The following is a 12,807-nucleotide window of genomic DNA, read 5'->3' as shown; positions in this document are numbered from 1 at the left end:
AGCCTGAGCACTTCCTTGCCAGAGTTTTTGCAACTGGTGTGGCTGAAGAAAGGACCAAAGGAGACAGGGACACTGTGTAACAGCTTCTTGGCTGCAGCACTCAGGGACAGAGCAGAGAAAGTGGATACTTGGCTCTATTCAACCAGCCAAGATCTGAATAACCATTTATTTCTCGGGGCACAAGGGAGTTGCTGTCCCACGGCTGTCACTGCCACTGGCTGTGTAAGGCGTTGGAGTAACTGGGAGAGATGCTCTGGATTGCCTTGCTGGGCCAAATGACTGCTATTTAGGTATTAAGATGCCCAATTTAGGCATTCATAATAAGAAGTTTGCTTAGGGCCCTGGTGTGCTATGGCCATTGCGTATTATGCTGTTCATAATCGTGTCATTGTTTCCGTATGCTTCCCGCTTTATTGCATCCATCTGCTGCTCCATATTTTACATTTGAAGTGCAGGCTTTCTGTGCCATGCCTTTGCTCAGTGCTTAGCACATAGTAGAGGCGTGCCAACACCCAAATTCTGCCTTTCCCCCACAACCCCTGCTAGAAGTGCTAAACTAAATGAAACAGTCTGGACAGTGGATAGTTCAGTAAAATGCTTAATTTCTACTCTGAGCACCAACATTTGAGTTGTTTGCCTGCTGATGCCTGCTATCTATGGGCGCAAAAATTCAGGACTCGGAGGGCAAGCTAAGGGATCAATTTTCATATCTGCCTTTTTAGGCTGTAAACATCACTGCCAATATACTGAGAAGAAAAGACAGTTTTGACAGAAACTCTGTAGGTCATCATTGCCTCTGTGACGCAAGACAGTTTAAACAAGGGAATACAATGGTAACACAGGCTCCACTGCCACCCCCTTCTACTCATGGTGGTTTCACAGAGGCTTTGGATGCTAATATGAAGAATTCCTGCTAGCTTTAACAAAAGGCCATGCCTGAGCCAAGATTTCCAAGTGTTATAATGTTTCTGGCTGCTCAGCTTAAAGCGGTTCTGTTTTTTCAGAGGGCACCCAAGGATTCCAAGCCCTGATCACTTTACCGTCAGCCACCAGTTATTTGAGTCAACACAGCAGTCCAGATGATGCTCAGGGTCTCTTGTGTTCCTTCCTGAAAGACTTCTGTGGTTGTTTGTGTATCTGTACCCCCAGTCTGCATCCCTTCACTTAGAGACAAAGGCAATAGTCTGGTGCACGGTAGAGCAAAGGCAAGGTAAAGCTGTACATTTCTGACTTGCTGCTGAAAAGCTGCAGACTAGTTTGTTAAGAAGTTCTAGAAATCACATATAGCTCCTAGATAATTCTATTTTCAAAAGAAAAGCAAGCCTTATCCTCTGGGTGTCCACGGTCCAAAGTTGAACAGTATTTCATATTAATATTTCTTCCCTCCTGAACTGCTCTACACAACAGCTTGGAAAACTATTATTTGTCTGACATTTCAGTAGCTTTGTATGTGACTGGATTGATGGTAATGGAACCAGCAGACTTCCTAGTTGGCCTGAGATGAATAAATAGCTTAAATCACAGTACCCGTAACTACTTTCTTAATTAGTTTGGTTTTACTTTATTTCACCAGTTAGAACCGGTGCCCTTAATAAAACAGGAATAAGCGGCTAAAAATGCGTGGTTTTGTGGTCTGTGGGGAAAGAAAGGGAGGGGTTGGAGTCCTCTCCAATATGGGCACTTGGGCTTGTGGCAACTGCCCCCAGGGACCGACGCTGTTCAGTATCGATACAGAGCTGTAAGTCTGTGACAGCCCATGAGATCTGTGAGATGTGTCCTGGTGCTGTCCCCCTCCAGATGGGGACGTGAGGACTGAAGTGCTTTGCCCAATGTTATGTGAAGTTTGTGGTGGCCAAGCCAATGAATGAAACATGTTTGCCCAAGTTCAGCCCAAAATCTGAGCACAAAGCCATCCCTTCCCTCTCTTGCTCTCAGTTTACACCAGCAGCAAGTGGCCATCCCAGAGGAGGCTGTAGGGCCTGGAGTGGTGGTGAGGAAGCTGTAAAGCTCCGGCGTTAAGTTTTATGCAGGCAGCTCCAGAGACCAGGCCTGTGTTAGCAGCTGAAGGGAACAGAGCTCAGCTACAAAAGGGGACTGGGAGAGTTTACTGTGAGGGCAATCTGCAAGGAGCAGACCAGCACGTTGTCCTGAGACATGAGCGGTGAACCCAGAGGGAAAAACGGGGCAAGAGAAGTTACACCGAGCAAAAAGAGAAGACCAGAGGGGTGTTGCTATTGATGAGAAGGCACACTCACACCCGGGAGCCCCGAGATGCCTGTCTGGGGCCTCATCACGGCGTGGTGCTGGGCGACAGCTGGTGAAGGTGGAGCAGGGGAGGGCGGAGGAGCTGCTGTGTGTGGAGACACCAGGAGGAGCTGTAAGGCTGCAGGAAGGAGCAAGGGCAGAGGAGCAAGCTGGAGGAAGAGTGGAGATGTTGAGGAGTCCACAACATGTTTTGCGAGAAGGTTTGCTTTAAAAGACATTGCAGTGAGTGGAAGTATTGGAAACCTAATGGCTACACACAGCTGTTGTTAGCTTGAAATGGCCGGAGGGTCAAGTTCGTGGTCTTGCTTTGTTTTACCAAATTACAGAGCAAAGGCTTGGCTGGGTGCTCAGTGAAACAATGTGCAATAGATACCACAGGACTCCCTGCCTCCTTGTGTATGTGTGGGCAACAGAAGAGTGGGGGCAGAGACTAAACAACCCTTCCCCCCCAGATCAAGCAGAGTGTATTCTCTTCACTCCTATGGGAATTACCAGAAAGTTGCAGACACGTTCACGAGACAGGAGCTACCCTCAGCTTTTTAAACAAGAAGCAGATTGAAAGGAGATGGAGAGTGTGGAGGAGACAGCGGAGCCGTAACATTGAACAAGCAGCACCCAACAGAGCAAAGCCATGCAGAGGTTAAAGCCTATGAGATGCTTCAAGACAAGGGGATACATCTGAAGGACGATGACCTGTTACGGTGGCAGGATTTCCCCTCCTGGTTGTTTTCTCTTTCTCTTTTCTTTCAGGAAAACAGACATCAAGATTTCTTTCCCCATGAAAATTCTTAGACTGAGACTCGGAAACAAACAATATCACTGTTACTAGTGTCAAAGTGCTTCATTGGTATCAAAATATATTAAATGTAGAATTAAAGAAATAGTTAACTTTAAAAATGTCAAGCAAAACAGTCATTGAAACCAAAACTGGAAGGGAAATGCGATCAGTGTATTTTTCATTGCATCAATTAACTTTTCAATTCCACTGGTGATTTAGTTGTGCCTCCCTCATTAGCAAGAATGACTGCAGTTCAAACACTGGAAACTCTATGTGGGGAATCTTAAAACCAAAGCTATCGACATACACAGAAAAGCTTTCCAATGTATGTAACCACACTTCATAAATACAAAATGAAGATTAAAAAAAAATAAAACACTTAAAAATCACTTTACTCCTCAGGTCTCTTGGGTTAGCTAGGCACAGACAGAAGGTTTCCATGAAAGAATTAATTTTTTTCTCATTTGAAAAAGTTGTCTTTCTATTACCTTTGGACAGCACAGGCTGTACCACGCCAGTGAAAGATGTTATACAGCCTTAATGAATACTACAGCAGTCACTCTGAAACTGCAGTCGGACCAGAAGCTTTTAGCAGACGTTGGAACAAATTCAAGTCTTATGTTTCTGCCACCTCCTTCCTTCTCTCAAAGCCAACGCAGTGAATACTGCCCTTCTTCTAAGAAAAAGAGGGATTCACAGATAACCCAATAATCCTGTCACAGCTGCAGGGATATTTTTTCCTTTCGTTATTTAATTACTAGGAACATGCTCTTCCTCAAACTTTGTACGAGCAATGAATCAATTGGTCATTGTGGAAAAAATAATCACTGCAGTAGATCATTTCTCATGTTATCTGCTGGGGTCACAACTCCTCATCTGCTGTAGCTGAGCCTTGTTTCCAATCCATCCATCTTACTAGTCAACCTTTGTCTTGTTCCTGTGGTAACACCTACGTGTTTGAAGGTTTGCTTTCTCCTCTAGAGCCTCCTACCCCTACCTTCTATTTCTCTATCAAAGTTATTTATAGTTAACATAATTGCCTGCAGCCTCCTTAACTGCTTAAAGCCCTTTGTGCCCAGCCGACCTGCATTTATACTCGTACCAGTTATGCTTGGAGGACAGTGCTGCAATGGTTCTGTGTTCTCCTTTAGAAAACCAAATCTCTCCTTCTTTTAGGCTCTGAGAAAATTTACTCTTTGTCCTTCTCCACAGGAAAAATTCTTTCTGGTGTACATCAAGCATTTCTCATCCCTCTGCCTGCTTTGATGGTTCCAGTTGCCCATGCTCTGCCTTTTCTGATTTACCAGGGCATGCAGTAGGGGATGATACACTGCTGGATCTTTAAAAATAAAACCTGCTGTTTGTGCATGAGTTGGCATCAGACTGTTTGCTATGACAAAACCATAACACCTGTGGAAGTCTCAGCGGGCACCTGAGATATCTCCTGATGTCCCTTTTGTGCCTAAAAACGGAAAAGTCAGGTCCAGATCTAAGCCTGGGTCTCTTCTGAGACTTCACTGTCAGTTTAAGTATGTTTTCTCTTTTAGCTTTTATGATGCTGACCTAACTTTTCCTAAATGCTATTAAAATTTTAAAAGCCGACACCACCACCAGAATTATAAATTATCTAAAGAGCCAAGAGCTATCACATACATGCTTGTAAAAATGTAAAAACTCTACAAGATTCATGGAAACTTTTTGCAACTTCAGAGATTATTTTCTGCTCTTGCTGACCGATGATGGGCAGATTGCTTTTGCTGGGAAAAATTCAATATAAACCTTCATGACCAGGAGAGTGCATCAGAAGACAGACACTGTTTGTACTTTTGCTATTTGCTTGATTTGATTGCCTTTTATTTCTCCTACACAAGCCTAAGATGTGCCTGCCCTTCCATCCCCAGCCTAGTCATGAGGATTGCTTACAGCAATAATAGAGGGCACAGCCTAGCCCTGACTTTCAGGAGAAATGGGGAATCTGAGGTTGATGCTCTGTTAGTATGACTCGGGCTGAATTTGTACAAAACTGTTGGAAAATGAGTTATCCCCTGTGATGCACTGAGCAGTTCACACAGCATCCTGAATTCTGCTCGGCTGCCGTTATCCCGAGCTTGCTGCTGGAAGAGCAACGCTGCCTGACACAACCCGGCTTTGGAAAGCCCTGCCGAGGCAGGCTTCACCAACCATTTCTGAAACAAAGGAACAATACCCAACCAAATGAAATGCAGTGCATCGGTTAAGTAGATGCAGCATGACGAAAACAAATGAAACCATCTGAAAAGCGAGCTGAACAATTACTTCCATTCTCGTCCAAAAATCACTGTGTACAGTAGGGTAGCATCTTGAACAGTTAAGTGCCCCTCAAATGCAGCATAAAGTCAAAACAAGAACAGCCCTTCGATATTAAAAGCATTCCTGCTGTGTCACATCATGGCGCCTGCCTAAGCTGAATTCAAGACTCTTTATTGTCAAGAGGCACTACCATTACACTACATTTTAATATGGATCTTCGCCAACAATCATAAATAAAACACTCACTCATAAACAATTCCTAAAGGCAGTTTGTCAGATGGTATTTCATTAAAAAAAAAAAAAAAAGTTTGCTACAAAGTAGTGGAATACCTTAGTTCATGAGCAGCTGGGGCTTTCTCTCCACTGCGTATCGCTACATGTTCTGCTGGCTCCCCAAAGGCTTTTTAGCTAATGTGTGCTGTGACTACTAGGAGATTATTCTTGCAAATGAATGAAAAAATCACAGCTAAAAGGTACAGAAAATCAGTGCCATTTTCAAAGGATACTTAATATGGGAAACCTGTAGTGGCTCTGAGTGCAAAAAAAAAAAAAACTTGGAAAAGGCAGAAAAAATGTAAATGAGTTGCAGAATGGTAAAAAGAGAAAATTTTTGTTAACGACCTGGTGGCTAGAAGAAAATTGTATTTGCTACATACCTTCAAAGATTAAATCTGTAAGTGATGAGTTATTCAGTTGTACCAGTCCCGATTATGTAAATTCTGAAATTTTCATAAAACAGAAAATGTCACCTGACGGTTTTAAAAAGTCAACACTCTTCAGAAGTTTGCTGCATGGCAAAATCTGCAATAACCACATGAAATGAAATGGATGGATGTCTCTCTGTTTATTAGACCACTGTGTTGGCCACAGCAGTAAACAATTTTAAAAGGTTTTAAAGCAGCCTCCTGTTTTTTTTTTTTTTTTTTTTTTTTTTTTTCCCCCTCTCCTGACTATTGCTGTGCTCTCAGCCATTAGCAGCGCACCACATACACTTGGAGGTGTAAGGCTGCATTACTTGCACAGAAAGCTGCATTTAGGAGCTCGTTGCAAAGCTGACATCACTGAAACAAAAGTTCACTCCTGCAGGGCTGTGGCAGAGGTTATCATGTAGCACATTGCTAATATACTGGGGGGAAAGATTATGTTAACTGCCTGCTAGTGTCCACATCCAGGATGCAATCTCCCCAGGGGATAAACACTCTTGGCAAGCACTGAAACCCAGAAATCTCCTTTGCAAAGCTGTTTGCAATTTGCAGCCAAAACTGTCCACAAACGCTGGGACCCAGGACTGCAGTCCTTGACAGCACGCGGCTCCAGACATTTCCATGGGGGAAGTTTAATCTACAAGGATGTAGAAATCTAAAACAAAGTTTTGCTCAAAGTAACTGTTTGTCAGATCATGTGCCTCTAATTTGGTTTCCAGTGACATTATACAGCTGCAGCCAATGGACTCCAGCCAGGCCCAGCAGTCACCGAGGTTCTTTTTGTTTTAAATTTAGTATCTGAATATGTTTTGCCCATCATTAAAATGGAGAGTAATTGCTCAAAAGTGAACCATAGATGTTACAACTGCAAGGAACGCATTAGGTCACCTAGTCCCATCCTCAGGGCAATGCAGGATTGAAAACACATTGGAACAAACACTGAACAGAGCTGAGTTTGTTCTTTTTTTTCCTATTATTTTTTCTTTATTGTAGTCATTAATCAGTATATCCAGAAGTTCAAAAAACAACCACAAATGCCAGTGTAAACATGCTTCAGGTATATAAGTAATATAAAGTATTGCACGTACAAAAGTCCTATGTTTGGTAGCTCCTTATGGTGCTATTTCATCAGAGTTGTGCCAACGTCGTGAATTTAATGAGCTAGCCGACCGTAGGTCAGAATCTGCTACACACAACAACTCAATATTTACAAAAGCGAGAAGCTCACTGTCATTTTCACGGGAGGTTGATCTCACCTGGAATGTGCAGGACACAGAGGTGCGCAGAGGTGGAAGGGGCTTGCTGTGGGGTGGCATTTATCAGCAGATTTCTCAAACCCTTTGGTGGTCAGGTCTCAAGAAGCAGAGGTGCCACTGTCTGCTGCTTGTGTCTCCTCCTCTCAGTAAGTCTCGAGGGCATGAAAATGATAACCTAAAGACTCCATGAAGGACTTCTTGCCTTAGACATGAGGACGGAACTCACCTGCCTAGGTTTCCTAGCTCTTGCTTAGATTTCACAGGTCAGCCTGTGTGCCAGAATTGGTAAGACTGTAAAATGTCCTGTGGGACTGACAGAAGCAGCCATGTCTCATGGCTACTCCTGGCCTAAAGTCCCAGGGAGAAGGAGGGCAGGTATCTAAAAGGAGACAAGCAGAGGCTGAAGGGATACAGCCATTTGACCATTTGAGAAGCTGAGATGGATGGGAGAGAAAAAGAGCTCAGGAGATGGAAAATGTGATAGATGTTTCAGAAAATGAACAATTGCTCCTGACGTTTACATAAGACAGCAAATTTCACACTCAGCCAGAACTGGAAGACTTGAGCTTTCAGGCACAAATTTGCATAGATCCAGAGCTTAGAGCCCCAGCTGAGATAACGACCAAGCTATTTTTGCTCACTGGAGAGAAAGAACGAAGCCTCTCTTCTTCAGAATCCTCGAGTCAGAAAAACAAACAAGCAAACAAACAATTGTGTATATTGTTACTCTTTACCTCAAAATATCTTCCTTTTTTTTTTTTTTTTTTTTTTTCTCCCTTTTGTTCACACTTAGCTGGCTGGCATCCTATCTTCTGCATAAATACAATCCTTGCTCACCTTCCCTACAAGACTTTGCTTAAGAAATAATTTTCTACTACAAACTTCAGTGAAATCTCTTCAACTCTTTAAATATGCTGCTAGCTTGTAGTCCATAAAATGAAAACAACAATTTCTTTAGATGAGCAAAATGTTAGGGTCTGTGACACAAATTCAACAGAAGATACACCAGCAGTAGCCACTTAAGAGGGTATTTCAACCAAATGACAGGGCAATGGCAAAGAAAATTCTTCCTAGCCCCCAAATACCCCAAATCCTCTCCATAAGACCACAGATGCATGCCTGTGACAATTTAAGTCAGTGTTTCACAAAGGACTGCATCCTGTGTCAGGTGGCAGCCATCAGCAATGGGATGAGCAGGTAACTCATCCACTGTATTATGCTGCACATGGATTTTGTTATCTGCGTGCGATACTGCCAGCTGTGGGTTGAAAGAGATACAATACATACTTGCTTATCCTATGTCTTATCTTGTAAAAAGCTGCATAAATCCTCTGTTCTGCAAAACACCTTGTAACCAAGAAAGATGTGCTCTGTGTGTACGATAGGTTTACTTTTCTATTTACATGCAAGGTAAGTACATGATTTCTATATTTTGGCTTTTTTTTTTTCTCTCAAAATCTAAGCTGATGATTATATCAGATACTTATCCTGAAAAGGTGGAAAATAAATAACTGTGCCCTATCTATACAGTTCTTTATAGACTACCTTTGTGTTTCAGAAGTACTTTCACAGTACTGATATATTGCTTGTCTCCCTGAGCCATAATTTCATAAAAGTTCTTATTCTTAGGGAGGTGTCAAAGGTATTCTGCGTGATACAGTAGTGTTCAGAAGCTCTGTCTTGGTCCATCTTCTAGACAATACAGCAATGTGGGCGCTTTCTCCTTGGGAGATTTGGGCTTGTTCTGGAAGTGCCTCAGTATACCACACGTGTTCAAAAGCATCTGGTAAAATGCAGACTGACTGAAATATGGAACAAACATTCTGTTCAGTGGTGAGTATGTTCTTAAGGCAGTGATAAAGTTGCTTTCTTTGGCAAGGATGGCCATCATGTGGCATGTTCTCAGAACGTTGCATAGATCAGGCTATGACACCATGTCACTCGCAGGTACAAAAGAAGACTGGTGGAAGGAAACCTTCATTTACTCCTCATGGTTTCTAGTCGCAGGCAGGATTCTGACTTGATCTGTCACTCTCTTCCTCTATGCATCAGTAGTCTTGTTATTTGTCAGTTGTTCCCTGTCAGCCATGTCATCTTGAGGGGGTCTAGCTCTGTCAAAGAAGCCACACTGCAGAAAACAATCAACAGAAACAAAGGCGTCACGATAAGAAAACCACAGGGAGTCTCAGCTGCTGTTTCATACTTTGCTTGCTCAAGCTGAAAGGTAGGGTACAGTCTATGGCAACCTGATAGACTGTGAACTGTTTTTGTTCCTGTTCAAATCATTCCATATAAAAAATGAAAGTTTTAGGTGCAAGATGTTGAGTTCCAAAGTATAGCTTTAAAAATTCAAATTGTATGAAAGCTGTCTTTGCAGGCAATGTAGAGGCTTGTTTGAATGCCAGTGCTGACTGACACTAATGAGGAAACTGTCAATTTCAGTGCAGCAAGACACTAACTCAGAATACATATCAGAATAGACAAAATAATTATAGAATCATTATAGAACCATATAATGGGTTGGGTTGGAAGGGACCGTAAAGATCATCTAATTCCATCCCCCTGCCATGGGCAGGGACACCTCTCACCAGACGAGGTTGCCCAAAGCCCCATCCAGCCTGGCCTTGAACACCTCCAGGGATGAGGCATCCACAGCTTTTCTTGGCAGCCTGTGCCAGGGCCTCACTACTCTCTGAGTAAATTTCCTCCTAATATTGAATCTAAATCTACCCTGTTTTAGTTTAAAGCCATTATTCCTTGTCCTATCCCTACACCTCCTGACAAAAAGTCCCTCCCCAGCTTTCCTGTAGGCCCCCATTTAGATACTGGCAGGCCGCTGTAAGGTCTCCCCAGAGCCTTCTCTTCTACAGGCTGAACAACCCCAGCTCCCTCAGCCTGTCTTCACAGGAGAAGTGCTCCAGCCCCCCGATCATCCTCGTGGCCCTCCTCTGGACTCACTCCAACAGCTCCATGTCCTTGTGCTGGGGCCCCAGAGCTGAACGCAGGGCTCCAGGTGGGGTCTCAGAAGAGCAGAGCAGAGGGGCAGAATCCCCTCCCTCGCCCTGCTGGTCATGCTGCTTCTGATGCAGCCCAGAGTATATTTACATAATAATAACAACAATAATCATAGAAAATGTGTTCAGAAATGTGCACAGAACATTGTTGTAACCAAGACTAAATATCACTAAAGATGAGTTTACTGTCACCAAACTGTAACTGCCTTAAAGTTAGCCTTCTGTTTGAAATTAGTTACATAGGCTTCACGAGAGGTCAAAGCAGAATACTACCAAAAGGCGACTCCTATCATCCTCACCTGTTCTAGAGATACTTTGTTGCTCTTGTAGTTAACAGACTACGAAGGGAATATGGACAGCTAGAATAGGCTGCACACCTGATCTACCACCTTTAGGCAGCTCAAAACAGATGAGCTATATCCTAATTTATTAAATTTGCAAAGAGACAAAGAGTTTTTTCTTTGATTGGTAACTGAAAGGATGGCAAAAAGCTACATTGGTTCCCCGTAATGTAGCAGTTTCCAGTAACTTGTCTTAAAACCTGTGAAGGGAGTGTAAAACCAACACAGACCTAAAAACCTTAGAAAACTGAAGATATAGCACGCTAATATAAAAGGAAATCTAAAAATTTATTGTCAAAGCTGGGAGTGTTGTTATATGCTAACAAAAACTGGAAATTCCTTAAGTATTCAGAGAAAACAAAGTTAGAGTCACTTCTTTATGAACCTAAACATCCTGAAAAAGAGGATCATAGGTCTTGGGAAAACAGCCAAACTCTGTATGCCCATTTATAACCACACTGTAATAATAAGGGAGGACTTTGAAAACATGCTCCCTACATAAAGGTCAGTGACACTAGCATGTCAGAAATGCCAAAACAAAGAAGACACATGTGTATTGTTGCTTTTCCTCCAAACCATTAAAGATCACAACCTCTTATTTTCCTTATCTGTGAGCATCTTCCAGTACTTTTCAGATTTTTTTTTTCCTTAAGACAACAGAAACAGTATTAACACAAACATACCTTCCATAAAGCTAGGGTCAGCATAGCTAGTACCAGTAGTCCAAGAAGAATCGCTAGTATTATAACCCATAAAGGGATTACAAAGGAGACATTTGGAGTGGACCAAATGACAGATGTTCTGATCTGAAATGAAGAGAATACGTTAAATGAACAAAAAATAAGTAAAGCAAATCTGACGGTAGAATACACAGGTTATAAGCATTCGCTTCAATAGCATTTTGCAGATTAGAAACACACGTTGCTTGGAATTTTCCCATGTTGGCTTTGTTTACTGCAAGTTGCTTTTCTCTTGTTCATGGTAGTTTCTAGAAATGGGATTTGCACATCTACAAAAGCACTTGCCATCTCAGACGTAAGAAACATTTCCCTCAACACAACACAGCGAAGACAAAAAACAAAAAAACCCTTCTGTACAGATAATTCAAGAAGTTTCAAGAAGAAAAAATCTCCTCGCATGTACGCTGGTACAGCCTGGACCAGCGTAACTTACTTATATAGAAATATTCTGAAACAATGGTTGACTTCAGCCCAAACTCTTAATTCAAACCACAGTAGATACCAGCTACATTAGTATTATTCTAATTTCTGCTGACAAGCCTGTATACATTTTTTCTAGGACTTGTGTTTCAGCTAAGCAGTCCAAAAATGAGACTCAAGCAGAATGCATTGTCCTTGTGATACAGCCTCATGTCCCCTATGCTCCTTGAAAGGAGGCGAGCGTACCTCCTGTTATGTGCATGGGAGGTAAGCATAACCCACTGCCTGTCCTTGTCTGAGGCTCTAGAAAGCAGCAGGTGTGTCTAACAATTTATGGAAGGTTTTAGTTGAATCAGCAAACTTCTCTCTTTAGACCTTCATGTTGACAAAGAGTAATAATAACCCTTCTTTATTTCTCCTTCTGGGGTCATCCATACAAGCAACCTCCTCCTTACTCTCCCCCTTTGTACCTTGTAGACAAATTTATCCTATGCTGTCAGACTCTGCTTGGAAGACTCCTCATCAATCTCATTTAATATTTGCTCTCTCCCTGCCATTCCCCAGTGAGAAGGAGTGAGTTTGAGCTTTTCTTATCTCTTCAGACATAGTTATGTCCCTTTTTTTTTTCTTCTTTATTTTTTCTTTTTTTTTGGGGGTCAAACTTTTGTCTTCTTTTAGTCTGAATTGTTAGGCTGTGAAGTTAAATTTCTTTGGGGCTTTCTGTTGGACCTCTCTCATTTACTCCTAGTCTCTCTTTAACAGGATAAGTATGTGGCAGATGGAAGTTATTTTATTCTTCATGACAAGGTGACAAGTTTGCTTTGCAATCTGATTACACAAACTCTCAAATTATCTTCCTCTTTAGTGCTTGAGGCTTGAGGTACAGGTAGGAAATCTGCTCTTCTTAATAAATTTCTTGGCTATTGCCCAGCCCCTGATCTGCACTCACTGCAAATTCTTTTTTTTTTTTTTTTTTTTTCCTGTTAGCTCAGTGGCTGGT

At 42.3% G+C, this 12,807-nt stretch overlaps 1 protein-coding gene across 1 annotated transcript in view; it reads right to left on the bottom strand.

Moving 5' to 3' along the window:
* Positions 1-6,990: 6,990 nt before the first annotated feature.
* Positions 6,991-12,807, bottom strand: part of ITGA8 (integrin subunit alpha 8) — a 109,057-nt gene continuing 103,240 nt past the window's right edge. Inside the window, exons 29-30 of the mRNA XM_084510830.1 lie at positions 11,331-11,453; positions 6,991-9,420 (exon numbers count right to left, since the gene is read on the bottom strand). Coding sequence (XP_084366956.1) covers positions 9,334-9,420; positions 11,331-11,453 — 210 coding nt within the window. The 3' untranslated portion in view covers positions 6,991-9,333. The remainder of the gene's footprint in view (positions 9,421-11,330; positions 11,454-12,807) is intronic.

The sequence above is a fragment of the Aythya ferina genome, assembly GCF_964211825.1.
Source record: "Aythya ferina genome assembly, chromosome: 2".
In the NCBI taxonomy this organism is placed as follows: Eukaryota; Metazoa; Chordata; class Aves; order Anseriformes; family Anatidae; genus Aythya; species Aythya ferina.
This window is presented reverse-complemented; position numbering and strand designations above follow the sequence as displayed.